Source organism: Ursus americanus, chromosome 21 (assembly GCF_024610735.1).
Source record: "Ursus americanus isolate L20-20 chromosome 21, mUrsAme1.1.p, whole genome shotgun sequence".
Classification (NCBI taxonomy): Eukaryota; Metazoa; Chordata; class Mammalia; order Carnivora; family Ursidae; genus Ursus; species Ursus americanus.
In genome coordinates, this window is record NC_142147.1 from 49,436,704 (window position 1) to 49,450,282 (window position 13,579).

The 13,579-nt window shown below is 47.8% G+C and overlaps 1 protein-coding gene across 2 annotated transcripts in view; it reads right to left on the bottom strand.

The window, feature by feature from the left end:
• Positions 1 to 3,531: 3,531 nt before the first annotated feature.
• Positions 3,532 to 13,579, bottom strand: part of ZNF541 (zinc finger protein 541) — a 30,368-nt gene continuing 20,320 nt past the window's right edge. For both annotated transcript variants that reach the window (XM_087853365.1, XM_045772287.2), the window contains exons 11-15: positions 12,999 to 13,074; positions 12,360 to 12,448; positions 4,688 to 4,828; positions 4,342 to 4,523; positions 3,532 to 4,220 (exon numbers count right to left, since the gene is read on the bottom strand). In XM_087853365.1, coding sequence (XP_087709491.1) covers positions 4,052 to 4,220; positions 4,342 to 4,523; positions 4,688 to 4,828; positions 12,360 to 12,448; positions 12,999 to 13,074 — 657 coding nt within the window. In that variant the 3' untranslated portion in view covers positions 3,532 to 4,051. The remainder of the gene's footprint in view (positions 4,221 to 4,341; positions 4,524 to 4,687; positions 4,829 to 12,359; positions 12,449 to 12,998; positions 13,075 to 13,579) is intronic.

Genomic DNA, 13,579 nt, shown 5'->3' on the forward strand with positions numbered 1-13,579 from the left:
TCTGGATTCATTAAAAAAAAAAAAAAAAAAAGCTGGAGAGAGCGTGTCAAAAATTCACACGCAGAGCCTAGATCTTTGTTTTTAATACCATTCTCCAATGAAAGGAACCAGGACTCCTTGGTAAATGGCTGCTTGGAGTCTTGGGCAGGAAATTACACAGGATGAGCCTGGAGCATCTTGTAGTGCCTAAAAGGTGTGTGTGTGTGTGTGTGTGTGTGTGTGTGTGTGTGTGTGTGTGTGTGTGTGTGAGAGAGAGAGAGAGAGAAGAGAGAGAGAGAGGGAGGGAGGGAGAGAGACACAAACAGTAGGGTATGTCAGAGACACAGGAGCCAACCGAAAGAGCTCCCAATGTCCAAAGCTGGAACAACTTGAACAATACAATAAACTCGTACTGGATTATAATCCAATGTATAAAATGTCCCTGAGCCCATGCTGGTGTAAATGAATGACTGAACAAATACATGGGGGGAATCGACAAATATTTCATGCAGAAGAGTTCCGAATAGTTCATGTCGACTCCTCCCTCCAGAAGGTGGAGTGTAACCCCTCACTCCTCAGTGTGGACGACCCCGGGACTTCCCTCCAGAGTGTGGTATGGGAAGGGGATGGGGAGCCTGCTTCCAGTGGAGAAACCTGAGACCCACTGTCAGCCAGGTGACTGAGGTTAACATTAACAGTGGTGAATCACGCTGACAGAACGTACTCTCAATAATGGGACGTGAATGGCACGTCACTTCTGTGAAGGATGGCTCCTGACACCACCTTCTCCCCATCTATCACAAGCATCAAACAAACCCCAGTTGAAGCACATTCTCCAAAACACTTAACCAGGCTCTCTCAACACTGTCAAATCATTAAAAACAAGGAAAGCCAGAGAAACTGTCACAGCCAAGAGAAGCCTATGGAGACATGCCCACTAAATGAAATGTGGTGTCCTGGGTGGGATCCTGGAACAGAAGATGAACGTTAGGTAACAACTAAGGAAATGGGAAGAAAGTGTGGACTTTACTTATAGTGTCAATATTGGTTTGGTAATTGTAACAGCTGTGCCACACTCATCTAAGATATTAATTAGGGGAGACTGGGTGGCTCAGCTGCTTAAGTATCTGACTCTTGATTTCAGCTCAGGTCATGATCTCAGGGTCCTGTGATCGAGCCCCAGCTGGGCTCTGCACTCAGGGCGAGTCTTCTTGAAGATTTCTCTCCCTCTCCTTCTGTTCTTCCCCCTCCTTGAGTTCTCTCTCTCAAATAAGTAAATCTTTTAAAAAAAGCAATAGAGGGAACTGGGTGTGGGATTTATCAGAATTGTCAGTACCATTTTCACAATCTTTCTGAAAAAATCTAAAAACGATTCGACTATGAAATCTTTAAAAAAAAATTCAAGTTCTAGGGCCCTACCCCCAACGATTCCAATTATGAAAGTCAGTGACAGCATACGGGACTATGCATTTTCTTACAGGACTCCCAGATAATTCAGACACACATAATCCGAGGACTACTGGGGGAGAAAACACTGTTATTTGTGGGTGAGGATAGGGTTTAGCTGAGGCGGAGTAATTCACAAGAAACCTTTGCTCTGACATTCTGAGACTCTCTTAGACCACCTTCTTGCGGTGGGCACTGTCTTCCGACCGCAGATCAGTGTGGGGAGGTGTTGGGGGGGGGGTCTGGATCACCACAAGCAGTTTCAGTTCCCTGTCTGAGTGGTGCTATTATAAAAGCTCCAGTTTGTTTAAAGCTGTTGAATTTTAGGGCGATTTGTTTTGCAGCACTAGCGAACTAATATACCACCCACCCGTTAAGTCAGGGTCTTTCCGTTCCAGCAGCTGAGCTTGTCGTTGAGGGCGAGACCCAAACAATAAGAGCAGGAGGACGCATTAAACAGCAGCTGCTCAGTTCTTGCGGGGCACCCTGCCAAACCTGTCATTTACCTCTTCTCACTGAACCGAGACGTAGGGGAAGGCACTTGCCATCTCATTTTACAGAATGAGAACATGGAGGCTGAAACAGGGAAAGTGACTTGCCCAAGGTCACAAAGAAAGGAGTCGGGCTGTAAATTACAGCTCTTAGCATACCTGATTCTGAGCCCTTTCCCTTAACCACAAGGGTCCTAAGTGCTTCAAACTCAACTTGCTCCTCCGCTCCCCCTCCTGCCCAGGTTACTTAGTTGCAACCTGGCCCCCCTGGGATGGCTGACACTACCCTCTGCCCTGCTCTCCCCCAGTCCCTCAGAACACAGCACCTGCTATGATGGACACAATCGCACCTTGAGGCGATCAGTCCTCTGAGGTATCCCCGCTCTTCCCCATCTGACTTACTGACATCTACTCAGGTGCCGAGCCCCAAAGCTGCCATGCTGGCCCTGACCTGTCCTTTCCCTTACCACCTCTCCCTGGGAGGGGACCCAACAGCAAGGCTGAGTCTACCCCTAAGATGCTCCCCTACTCCCCGAGTTTCTGTCCCTCTTCAGCCTGGGCCACCATCTCACCTTCTTACCACCATACCTACTGTCTACGCTTGCCATCTTGCCTCCTACAAGCTCCACAGAGTATCCGGAAGCTCTTAGACCTCCCTCCACTAGCCCCTGCGGCAGAGTGCTTTGCCGTGCCATGGCCTGGAATCCTGGCCTTGGCCCCAGCAGTCTCCTCGGGGTACCTTCGCTGGCCGGCCACTGTCTGCCATGCCCTGGACACTGCCTAGGACTTGCCCCCCACTTTATATTTTCTTCATGTCACCCTGTGGTGGACACACGGTCTACCTGCCCAGTAGCCCTCCCCGTGTCCTCTTCTTTTCCTGGCAAACAGAATTCCAGTTTTGACCTGGTGGCAACAAACTTGAGAGATCACACTGGATTCCCCGGTTCCTGGAGACACACCCTCAGTGTCCGGGAAAACTGTGGCCGTTTTCCTTCCAGCTGCCAGGGATCAGTGGAGAAAGAGCACGGGCTACAGTTCTGCCGGTGGGATAGGAGGGGCTTCTGCTGGGGGCTGCTACAAGCACTCCTGGCTCTTCAAAAGGGACACGAGGGAGGGACGTGCTCTCTTCCCCGCAGCCTCCGGAGGTCTGGCTATTGGTGTAGGAAGAGGGGATTTTTGGTGCTGTGGCAGCCGACAGGCTGAGGCTGGCCTCTGCGGGCGCTCCTGACCTCACGGCTGAGCCACGGGAGCCACCAGGCCTCCTGACCGCCAAAGCCTGCACTGCCTCCCTGCTACCGTGGCCACGAGCATACCCACGATCAATATCTCAGATCACCTTTTTGTTCATTTACCACCGCGACTCTCCCCCTCCAAAAACGGAAGCTCTACACGGAGGGCCCTTGTTCCTCTTGCGTCACTGTAGCCGCACTGCACGGACTGGGCGTCGTCGGGCTTATACTCTGTAGTAGGTGCTTCCTAAATGCTGGCCGAGTGAGTGTAGGAGCCCCCCCCTGCCCCCCGCTTACTCATTGCTGTGGCTCCAGCAAGGAGCAGGGGCTCAAAAGCCTTGGTCGGATCAATAGGCCAGGGAAGCCAGAAGACAGCTGCTCAAGAACCCAATTTAATAAGATTTACAAGTCGACACGTACAAAAAAAAACCTAACAATGGACAAGTCATTGCAAGACTAGGGACTGAATCTGGAATGCAGAGAGACTCCCCTGGAGAGGGGTCCCCAACATGTTGGAGATCTGAAGGTATCTTCCCACTGATTCTCTACATCTTGGCCTTATCTAACAAATGTAACCAAACCCCAAAACTGAGGCGAAGATTTAAGAGCTACCCAGATCCACCTCGTTCCCTCCCCAAGCCTCCCTGCTCTAGAAGGAGTGGAACTGCAAGAAGGGGAGAGACGATTTAAAACCTAAAGGGAATGGAGCGTCTGATGACTGGGTGCTTCTCCTGCCTATTTATGGCCAATGCCCACCATGTTTCCATGCCGGGCTGGCCAGTGAGGGACAGTAAGGGTGGGGAGGAGGTAGAGGGGTGCCCCAACCCCCTGGAGAGGCCGAGGGGAAAGGTGACAAGGCTGGAGGCCCCCATCCAGACTTGCTGCCTTGCCCCAGCTCCCCCCCCATCACCACTGCAGGGGGCCGATGTCAGCCCCTATCTCCTCCTCCTCCTCCTCTTCCTCCTTCAGCTGGAAGGGCTTCACAGGCCACTTCACCCTGACGATGGGTTCCACATGGTCCTGAAGCCGGTGGCGCTTCATGTGGGCATTTCGACTCTTGATCTTGTCGAACACCCTGAGGAGTCACCAGAGGACACAAGTCAGAGCAGGGGGAAGGCGGGTCGCCTGAGGGCAGCAGGGGGGGGATGGTGGCCCAGGGGAGGTGGTGTGAGCGCATCCAGGGACAGGGCTGGTACCTCTCACACTCTCTGCAGGGAAAGACACCCTGGCCCTCCACACTCCCCGGCGGCTCGGGAGTCCGCTTGGGGCCAGCATTCGGGCTGGAGTTGAGAATGGACTCCCTCCTGTAACTCTTGGTCTTTATCTTGAACTCAGGAGTGGGACGGTGGCTGGGTCTCTCCCGAGGGCTGCAAGTGACCTGCAGAGGGAGAGAAGCGACGATGGAAGGGTGCCGACCCTCCACCCTTCCCAGGTAGCCGCTTGGCTCGGCAGGGAAGCCCTTCCCCCTTCCCTGACTTCGGTGGGCAGCGGCATCCCGATGTGCGCTGAACTCCAGCCCCACCTTCCCCCAGAACCTTCTACCTTTGCTTCTGTCCTGTCTGCCTCATCTGGCTCTCTCTTGACCCTCTTTTCCAGTCCTGGGGCTCGGCCACAGTCAAACTTGATCATTTTTTTCCAGATGTAATAATACTCAACACACTGGGCTACAGTCTTTGTCTGAATCTAGTGAAAGAAAACAGAAGGCAGCTTTGGGCAACACCTCACGAGCAGCCTCAAGTGTCGCCATGATGCCCTAAATCCCCTCCCCACGGGGCCACTTTTTTAAAACCATCCTGAAAAGCTTCTTTGCATCCGCCTGGCGTGCCCCTTCGGGGGCAGAGAATCACGAAGTCCTTGCAGGTGACGAGGGGTTCGGAGTGAGGCCACCACGCCACCACCAGCTAAGCCCTGCACACCCCAGGGAGCAGGTCCATGCCGGAGATCCTCCCCTACAGAGGGCACACCGGAAGGCACACTACGAGGGTGCTCAGGGCGCCATCACGGCTAGCAGCCACACGCTTGCCAACTGGGACTAATGAAAGCAGAATGCCCTGAGGCAGTGGGGGCCACGCAGCCTTTGCGACAGTGAGGCAGGGCCCTAAAGTCCAGAGGGAAGGGGCCCATGAGAGAAGGAAGAGGCCCTGGGGGCACGGTTTGATCCTGGCCGTTCAGACCCCACCGTTTGCTCCTCTCTCCACTAAGAAGTGATCCTGTTAACAACAACTTCTGTAAGAACAAAACAGAATGGAAAAGTTTAATTGCTCCGGAAAGAACATTTCTCAGGTAAATTCACTTGGCCATTTAGTATCTGGAGCTCACTTCAGAGGATACCTTCTCCGTGTGAAATTTTTTCAGCTTTGTGTGTCTTCACAAACTAAGAGTCAAAACAGTATCTCCCCGACCATCTAGGAAACAGCACGAAGTTAAAAAAAAAAAAAAAAGCCAAAAAGTTGAACTTCTGCTTCCAAACAAGATGGAGCAAAAGGAGGACTTAGATCTTCCTCCCATCCAAAACAATGAAAAGACACAGGCAAAATACAGGAAACAGTGGTTGGAAAGACACTAGGGCATCAGTCAAAAAACATCTGAGAGGAAGAAAATACACTACTGCCTTGGGAGAGTTTCCAGGCCACGGCCCAGGGGGAGGGACCCAGGCAGAGCCCAGCAGACTCCCTGAGTTGAGAGGGAGCTGAATGCCTGGGGAAACCAAGGTGGTGAGAGTCCACAGGACAAAGGACAGGAGAGGAGACGGCAGCACGGAGAAAAACGCCAGAGATCTGGACAGAGTCCCCTCAAGTATTCAGTGAAGTGCGTGGGGAGAGACAACACAATGCTAAGTAAAGACCCATCCTAAAGGATCAGAGGGAAAGGCGCCTGTGGCTCACAGGGGCCAGGAACGGTGCCTGTCCCCACCAGCTGGGGTGGAAAACCTCCTAATTCATGGGGCATTGGTAGAGTAATGAGAACGGTTTTGCCTCAGAAATGAGAAATAATTAGCCATAGACAAAAAGCTGTTCTGGTACCATTTAAAAAAACCTAAAAGCAATACCCGAAAGGAACAAGTTGTTTTCAAGTAACTGTGCCGGAACAAAGGTCAAGAATATTTATAAGATGCAAAAATATCCAGCACCCAACAAGCTAAAATTCACAATGCCTGAAATCCAGTGAAAAATCACCAGGCATGCAAAGAAGCAGGAAAATATGACATCGAACAGGGAGAAAAATCAGTCTGTCAAAATGAACCTAGAACACATGCAGATGTTAGAATTAGCAGGAAAGGACATTAAATTTATTATATCTGTATAATACATGATCAAAAAGTTAAGTAGAGACATGGAAGATATGAAAGGGAGCCAAAGAGAACTTTAAGGGACAAAAACTATGTCTGAGATGAAAACTGCACGGCAGGGGATTAATGGCAGATTTGGCATTGCAGGAGGAAAGATGAGTGAACTTGAAGATACAGCAATAGAAACCATCCGAAATGAAACACAGAGGAAAAACAGTCGGGGAAAATGAAAAAGAGCATGAGTGAGCCATGGGGCAAGTGCAGGAAACCACACACACACACACACACACACACACACACACACACACACACACACACAGCAGTGGGGTCCTTGAAGGAGATGGGAGGGTCACAAGAAATATCTGAAGAAAGAAGGCCACATTTCCTCAAATTTAATGAAAACTAAAAACCCACAGATCTAAGAAGCTCAACCAAGCCCAACCACAAAAAAAAGAAAAAAAAAAAGAAAAAAAAAAAAAAGAAGACGACCATGCTAAGCACATCATAATAAAACTGCTCAAAACCAGGGATAAAGAGATTCATATAAACAGCCAGAACAAACAAAATACATGTTTTATACAGAGGAACAGAGGCAGGGAAATCAGTAGATTTCTTGCTGGAAACAACAAAAGCAAGACGGAAATGGAGAACATCTTTAAATGACTGCAAGAATTAAAAAAAAAAAAAAAACACCTGTCAGACTAGAATTCCATACCTAGCAAAGATAGCTTCCAAAAACGAAGGCAAAATAAAGACTTTTTTAGATACATAGAAGCTGGAAAAATCCATGACTAGCAAACCCGAACCACAAGAAGTGGTGAAAGATTCGCATCTATTTCTTTCTGGAAAATGATACCAGATGGAAACACGGATTTACAAAAAGGGATGCAAGCAGTAAAAATGGTAGCTATGTGGGTAAAAAATATAAGACTTTGTATTATTTAAATATCTCTAAACATAGTTGGCATTCAAACAAAAACAGTAACAAGGTATTGCGGGGTTTATAACATGTATAAAATAAAAGGCATAACAATCACAGTATAAAGGCCAGGAGGAGAGATGGAAGCCCACTACTCTGCGGTTTTCATTCTGCACATAAAGTGCTATCAAATCACTTGAAGGTTCAACAGTGATAAGTTAATGACGCACAGTATAAACCCTAAAGCAACCACCAAAATAGTAGTTAAAGCCAATAAGCCAACAAAGGAGATAAAACAGAATCCTAAAATATACTACATTAATCCAAAAGAAGACAGAAAAAACAGAAAGGAGAAACAAAGAACAGATGAGACAAACAGAAAACACACAGCAGGGTGATGGACTTAAACCTAACTATCTTAATAATCATGTTAAATGTGAATGGTCTAAACACCCTAATTAAAAGGCTGGATATTTTTTTTAAAAGCATATAACACAGTATTACTCAACCGTAAGAAGGAATGAAATCTTGCCATTTGTGACAACATGGATGGACCTGGAGAGTATAATGCTAAGCAAAATAAGTCAGTCAGAGAAAGACAAATACTATATGATTTCACTCATGTGAGGAATTTCAGAGACAAAACAAACAAAAATTTAAAAAGATAAGACAAATTCTTAAACACAGAGAACAAACTGGTGGTTCTCAGATGGGAGGATGGGGGAAACAGGTGACGGGGATCAAGAGCACACTTCTTTTGATGGGATCTGAGCAATGTACAGAAGTGCCGAATTATTATATTGTGCATCTGAAACTAATGTAACACCGTATGTGAATTATACTTCCATTAAAACAAATAAAAAAGCACCATCCAACACATGCTACTTATAAGAACACACTTTAAATATAAACACACAAATAGGTTAAAAGAAAAAGGCTGATAAAAGATACACCATGCAAACACCCATTATAAGAAAGCTGGAGAAATTGGCTATATTAATACCAGAAAAATAGACTTCAGAGCAAAGAATAATACCAGGCATAAAGGAAATCATTTCATAACAATAAAAAGGTCAATTAATCAAGAGAACTTAAGAATCCTAAATGTTTACATATCTAAATCAGAGCTTCAAAATACAGGAAGTGAAACCTAACTACAAGGAAAAACAGATCCATAGTTACAGCCAAATATTTTAATAGCCCATTCCCAATAATTGCCAGAACAAGTGGATGGTCAAGGTATGGAAGACCCAACCCACATTATCAGCCATCTTGAACTGTTATTTCTAGAGCTCCAGCCAATAGCAGCAGAATATACCTTCTTCAAGTGCACTAAGGACATCTACTAAGATATAGACCATATTCTGGGCCAAAAACAAGAATCCAAAAATTTTAAAGGATTTGAGTCACATGAAGTATTTCTCTGACCACAGTGACGTTAAATTAAAAGTCAGTAACAGAAAAACTCTGGAAAAGCCTAAAATATCTGGACACTAAATGACACACTTCTAAGTAACTCGAAGGTCAAAAAGGAAATCAAAAGGAAAGTGAAGGGCGCCTGGGTAGTGCAGTCGTTAAGCGTCTGTCTGCCTTTGGCTCAGGGCGTGATCCTGGCGTTGTGGGATCAAGCCCCACATCAGGCTCCTCTGCTAGGAGCCTGCTTCTCCCTCTCCCACTCCCCCTGCTTGTGTTCCCTCTCTCGCTGGCTGTCTCTCTGTCACATAAATAAATAAAATCTTTAAAAAAAAAAAAAAGGAAAGTGAAAACGTATTTTGAACTGAATAAAAATGAAAACCCAACATACCAAAATGTATCAAAGCAGTACTCTGAGGAAAATTTATAGCACTAAATACCTATATTAGGGAAGAAGAAAGGGCCATATCAACCAAGTTTTAATAAATAGAATCCACCAATATACATATAAAGGAAAGACATCAGGACCAAGTGGAGCTCATCCCAGAAATGTGAGGTCGATTTCGCAATCAAAAATCAATGTAACTGATCATACTAAAATAAAAAAGAATAACCATAGGAGCGTCTCGGCAGACGCAGAAAAAGCACTATTGCTACGACCCCATATCATTTACTGATACAAACTCTCAGCAAACTGAGAGTAAAAGGAACTTCTTCAACCTGATAAGGAACATCTGCAAGGACCCCACAGCTAGTGTCATACTTAAGAGGGAAAACAGGGGATGGTTTCCCTCTAGGTCATGAACAAGTCCAGAAGGTCTGCTCTCACCATTTCTACTCAGCAAGGTGCTGGAGGTTCTAGAGTGCAGGGAGGAAACGAAAAATGAAAGGCATCCAGTTTGGGAAGAAATAAAACTGTCTTTATTTGCAGATGATATGATTACCTATGTAGGAAATCCAATAGAATCTACAAAAAAAGCTATGAAAACTAAGAAGTGAGTCCAGCAAGACTGCAGAACACAAGATCAATATTATTTCAATTTTATTTCAACGTATACTAGCAAGAAACCACTGGAAACCAGAATTTAAAAGAACCTTCCATGACAGCATAAAATCAGAATGACTTAGGAATAAATTGGATGACAGGTGTGCAATACCTACCCACTAACCTTCAAAACACCGTGGAGAGGAATTAAAGACTTAAGTAAATAGATATACTTTGTTCATTGGTCAGAAGACTAAATACTGTTAAGATACCAATTCTCTGCAATTGACCTAGAGAGTCAATGCCGCACCAAACAAGATCCTATCAAAAATTTTTTTAAAGAAATTGACAAGCTAATACTAAAATTCACATGGGGGGCGCCTGGGTGGCGCAGTCGTTAAGCGTCTGCCTTCGGCTCAGGGCGTGATCCCGGCGTTATGGGATCGAGCCCCACATCAGGCTCCTCCGCTATGAGCCTGCTTCTTCCTCTCCCACTCCCCCTGCCTGTGTTCCCTCTCTCGCTGGCTGTCTCTCTCTCTGTCAAATAAATAAATAAAATCTTTAAAAAATAAACAAATAAAATAAAATAAAATAAAATTCACATGGAAATGCAAAGGACCTAGGATAGAAAACACTTTGAAAAAGAATAACAGAGTTGAAGAACTAATGTTTTCCGATTTCATGACTTATTACAAAGCAAGAGTAATAACAAGCATGCTAACAGCTTAATGACAAATAGATCAATCGAACAAAATGGACAGTCCAGAAATAAACACATACATATATGGCCAACTGATATTTGACCAAGGTACAAAGGCCACTAAGTGGAGAAAATATAGTCTTTTCAACAAAAGGTACTGGAGTGGTTAACATGCATACACAGAAAACAAACTCCAATCCATACCTTGCACCGCGTATCAACCCAGAATGGGTCATAAACCTAAATGGAAAATGGAAAACCATAAAACTTCTAGAAAAAAACATAGTGGTGGGGGGGCGCCTGGGTGGCTCAGTTGGTTAAGCGTCAGCCTTCAGCTCAGTTCATGATCCCAGGGGCCTGGGATTGAGCCCCGAATCTGGCTCTCAGCTCAGCAGGGAGTTTGCGTCTCCCTCTCCCCCTGCTCGTGCTCTCTCTCTCTTTTGCTTGCTTCCTCTCTCTCTCAAATAAATAAATAAATAAAAATCTTTACAAAATAGAAAACATAGGGGAAAATCTTGATGACGTTGGGTTAGGCAAAGGTTTCTTAGAGACGCCACCGGAAGCATGGTCCATAAGAGAAAAATTAATAAACTGAGCTTACTCAAAGTCTAAAACTTTTCCTCAAAAGACACTGTTGAACCGAGACTGAGACGCCAGAGACTGGGAGCAAATATCTGCAAAGCAGGTATCTGGATGGAGAGCTTGTGTTCAGAACAAATAAAGAATTCCCACAGTTTAATAAAAACACAAACACCCCCAAAAAAACATAGGCAAAAGATTGTGAGCAGACACCTCACTACATGAGGCACGACGACAGTGACAAGCGCATGAAAAGATGTTTAGCATCGTCGGGCTTTGGGGAAGCGCAGGGAGAGAATGCTGCGTGCTCAGAACGGGGCGAAAAGAGGCCCGATCTCAGTGGGGCGTCAGCGGGGCGTGCTGGGGAGGGCGCGGAGCCCCTGGAACGCTCGAGCAAGGCCTGTGGTTACATGAAGTGTTTCCACCGACCTGGATACCCATTTGGCAGTTTCCTCAAAGTGAAACATGACACTCACCGTGTGATGTACTCATTCCCTGCTAGGTATCTGCCCCGCGGAAAAACAGGGCCGGCCCATGAGAGCCTTGTACGCGATCGAGTGTTCACGCGGCTTTATCTACAATTGCCGATATCTGGAAACCAGCCAGGTGGCAAGAGCAGAATGATGAAACAGACGGTAGTACACCCACGCAATGAAATCTTCCCCGGCAGTGAGAAGGGGCGAGCGGCTGGTACTCAAAGACTCGGATGGATCTCCCCGATGCTGAGTGCGAGGGTGTAAGGGGCTGGGCAAAGCAGAGCACGTGTCGTGTGAGGATTCCGCTCACAGAAAACTCTGGAAAATGCAAACTAATTTACAGTGACAGAAAGGAGACAAGGAGTTGACTAGGAACCGGGCTGGCAGGAAAGAGGACCGAGGTGCAGGGGGAAACGTGTGCGGGGTGACGCATGTGTTTGTGATCCTGACCGTGGTGATGGTCTCGCAGGTGTGTAAGTACACGGAAACATCAAATGTTGCACTTTGATTACGTGCAGCTCTGTGTACATCAGGTTAACAAAAGAACGAAAAACCACCAGGACATTCAGTGTAGTAGGGTCTCAGCCTTTCCTAAGCGCGCGCACGGGCGTGTGTGAGACGTGTAAGGGCTGCGCGATGCCTGAGGCGCACGAGCGAGCAGGCAGACGTTAGCTGCCAGGAGGGCCTCCCCGGAGCATTTCTCAAGCAGAGAATGGGAGCGTTCATCCATTCGAGCCCTAAGCGTTGCTGCACCTCGCCAGTGTTTGGAGGTGCTCCCAGCACCTCGCTCTAGCTCGGCTCAGCTGTGTGAGGCGAGGCCCTGTCTGCACGAGCGCTCCCACATTCACCTTACCGTCTTGTGTATCAAGTAAAAGTCCTTCTTGTGGGCACAGAATGCCTTCTTAAAAAGCCTCTTCTCCAAGGGGGTCCAGATGTCCGAACCTATGAGAGAAAGAGCCGAGCAGGGGGAAGGACAGGGCTGGCGTGCCGACCACCCTCCTTTTTGAAGCAGCCATCACTAAGCAGCACTATGTGTCCAATGTTCTGCTAAGCTGCTCACTTGCTGTATCTCCCACAACCCTCACAAAAACCTTAGCAGGTAGGCACCATTGACCTGCACTTGACGGAGGCAGCCATGGAGGCTTGCCCTGGTGGAGAGACCAGCCGAGGCTGGGGGAGGGCCCCAGACTGCCTGAACCAGGGTGGGCCTGCCCACCGAAGCTCAGCCCGCCTCCCCCTCTCCCCGGCCAGGGGCATCCCCTTCCTGGCTGGGCACAGCCCATGAGGGAACCACCAGAAAGGGGGAAGGTAGGATGCAACTAGAAGGAAACATGCCCATGGAGTCCCCGCCAGAGAGGAGAGGCCTTTCTGGAAAGGCAGGCGAAGGCCCCGAGAGAACTCCCAAAAGGCGCAGGCAAAGCTTGCTGTTGGGACTGACTGTTCACAAGGTCTCAGCCAGGCAAACGCCACACCCACAGCCTTGCCCGGTCACCTGTGTAGCGGTAGTCGGCCAGTGGGTGAGTCTGCGGCTTCTGGGGTCCTCGGAGTAAGAGGGTCTCCAGGGCGGTCTGGAACAAGAGGAGTCGCAGGCTACTTGCTTCCTTCCAAAGACACCTCCAGCTCCCCTAAGGCCTTCCCTTGCCCCACTACTCAGAATGGGGTTGGTCCACAGACCAGCCACCCCCTGTAAACCACTTGTGGCCACGTGGACTATTATCACTAAGCGGACCGCTGAGCGCCGCGGACGTCGATTCCTCACGGCAAAGTGCTCCTGATGCAGTAGACTGTGTGGGTTTAATCTGCTGTGAGCTCCTGGCTGTCAAGGACCGGCATCTGGACTAGCACTGCCCCTGCGCGCTGGCCCCTTACATTTCCTTCATAGCGTTAACTCTCCAGCAATCTTCTAAAACGTATCTCCTGTTTGACTCTTCTAAAACGTCAGCCCACAAAAGAGGGGTTTTGTCCTGCTCCCCGGTCAGGTCCCGCCATGGGATTTGTGGGACCTGGTGCAAAATGAAAACCTGGGCCCTCATTCAAAACTTACGAAGAATTTCAAGACGGCCGCAGCAGAGC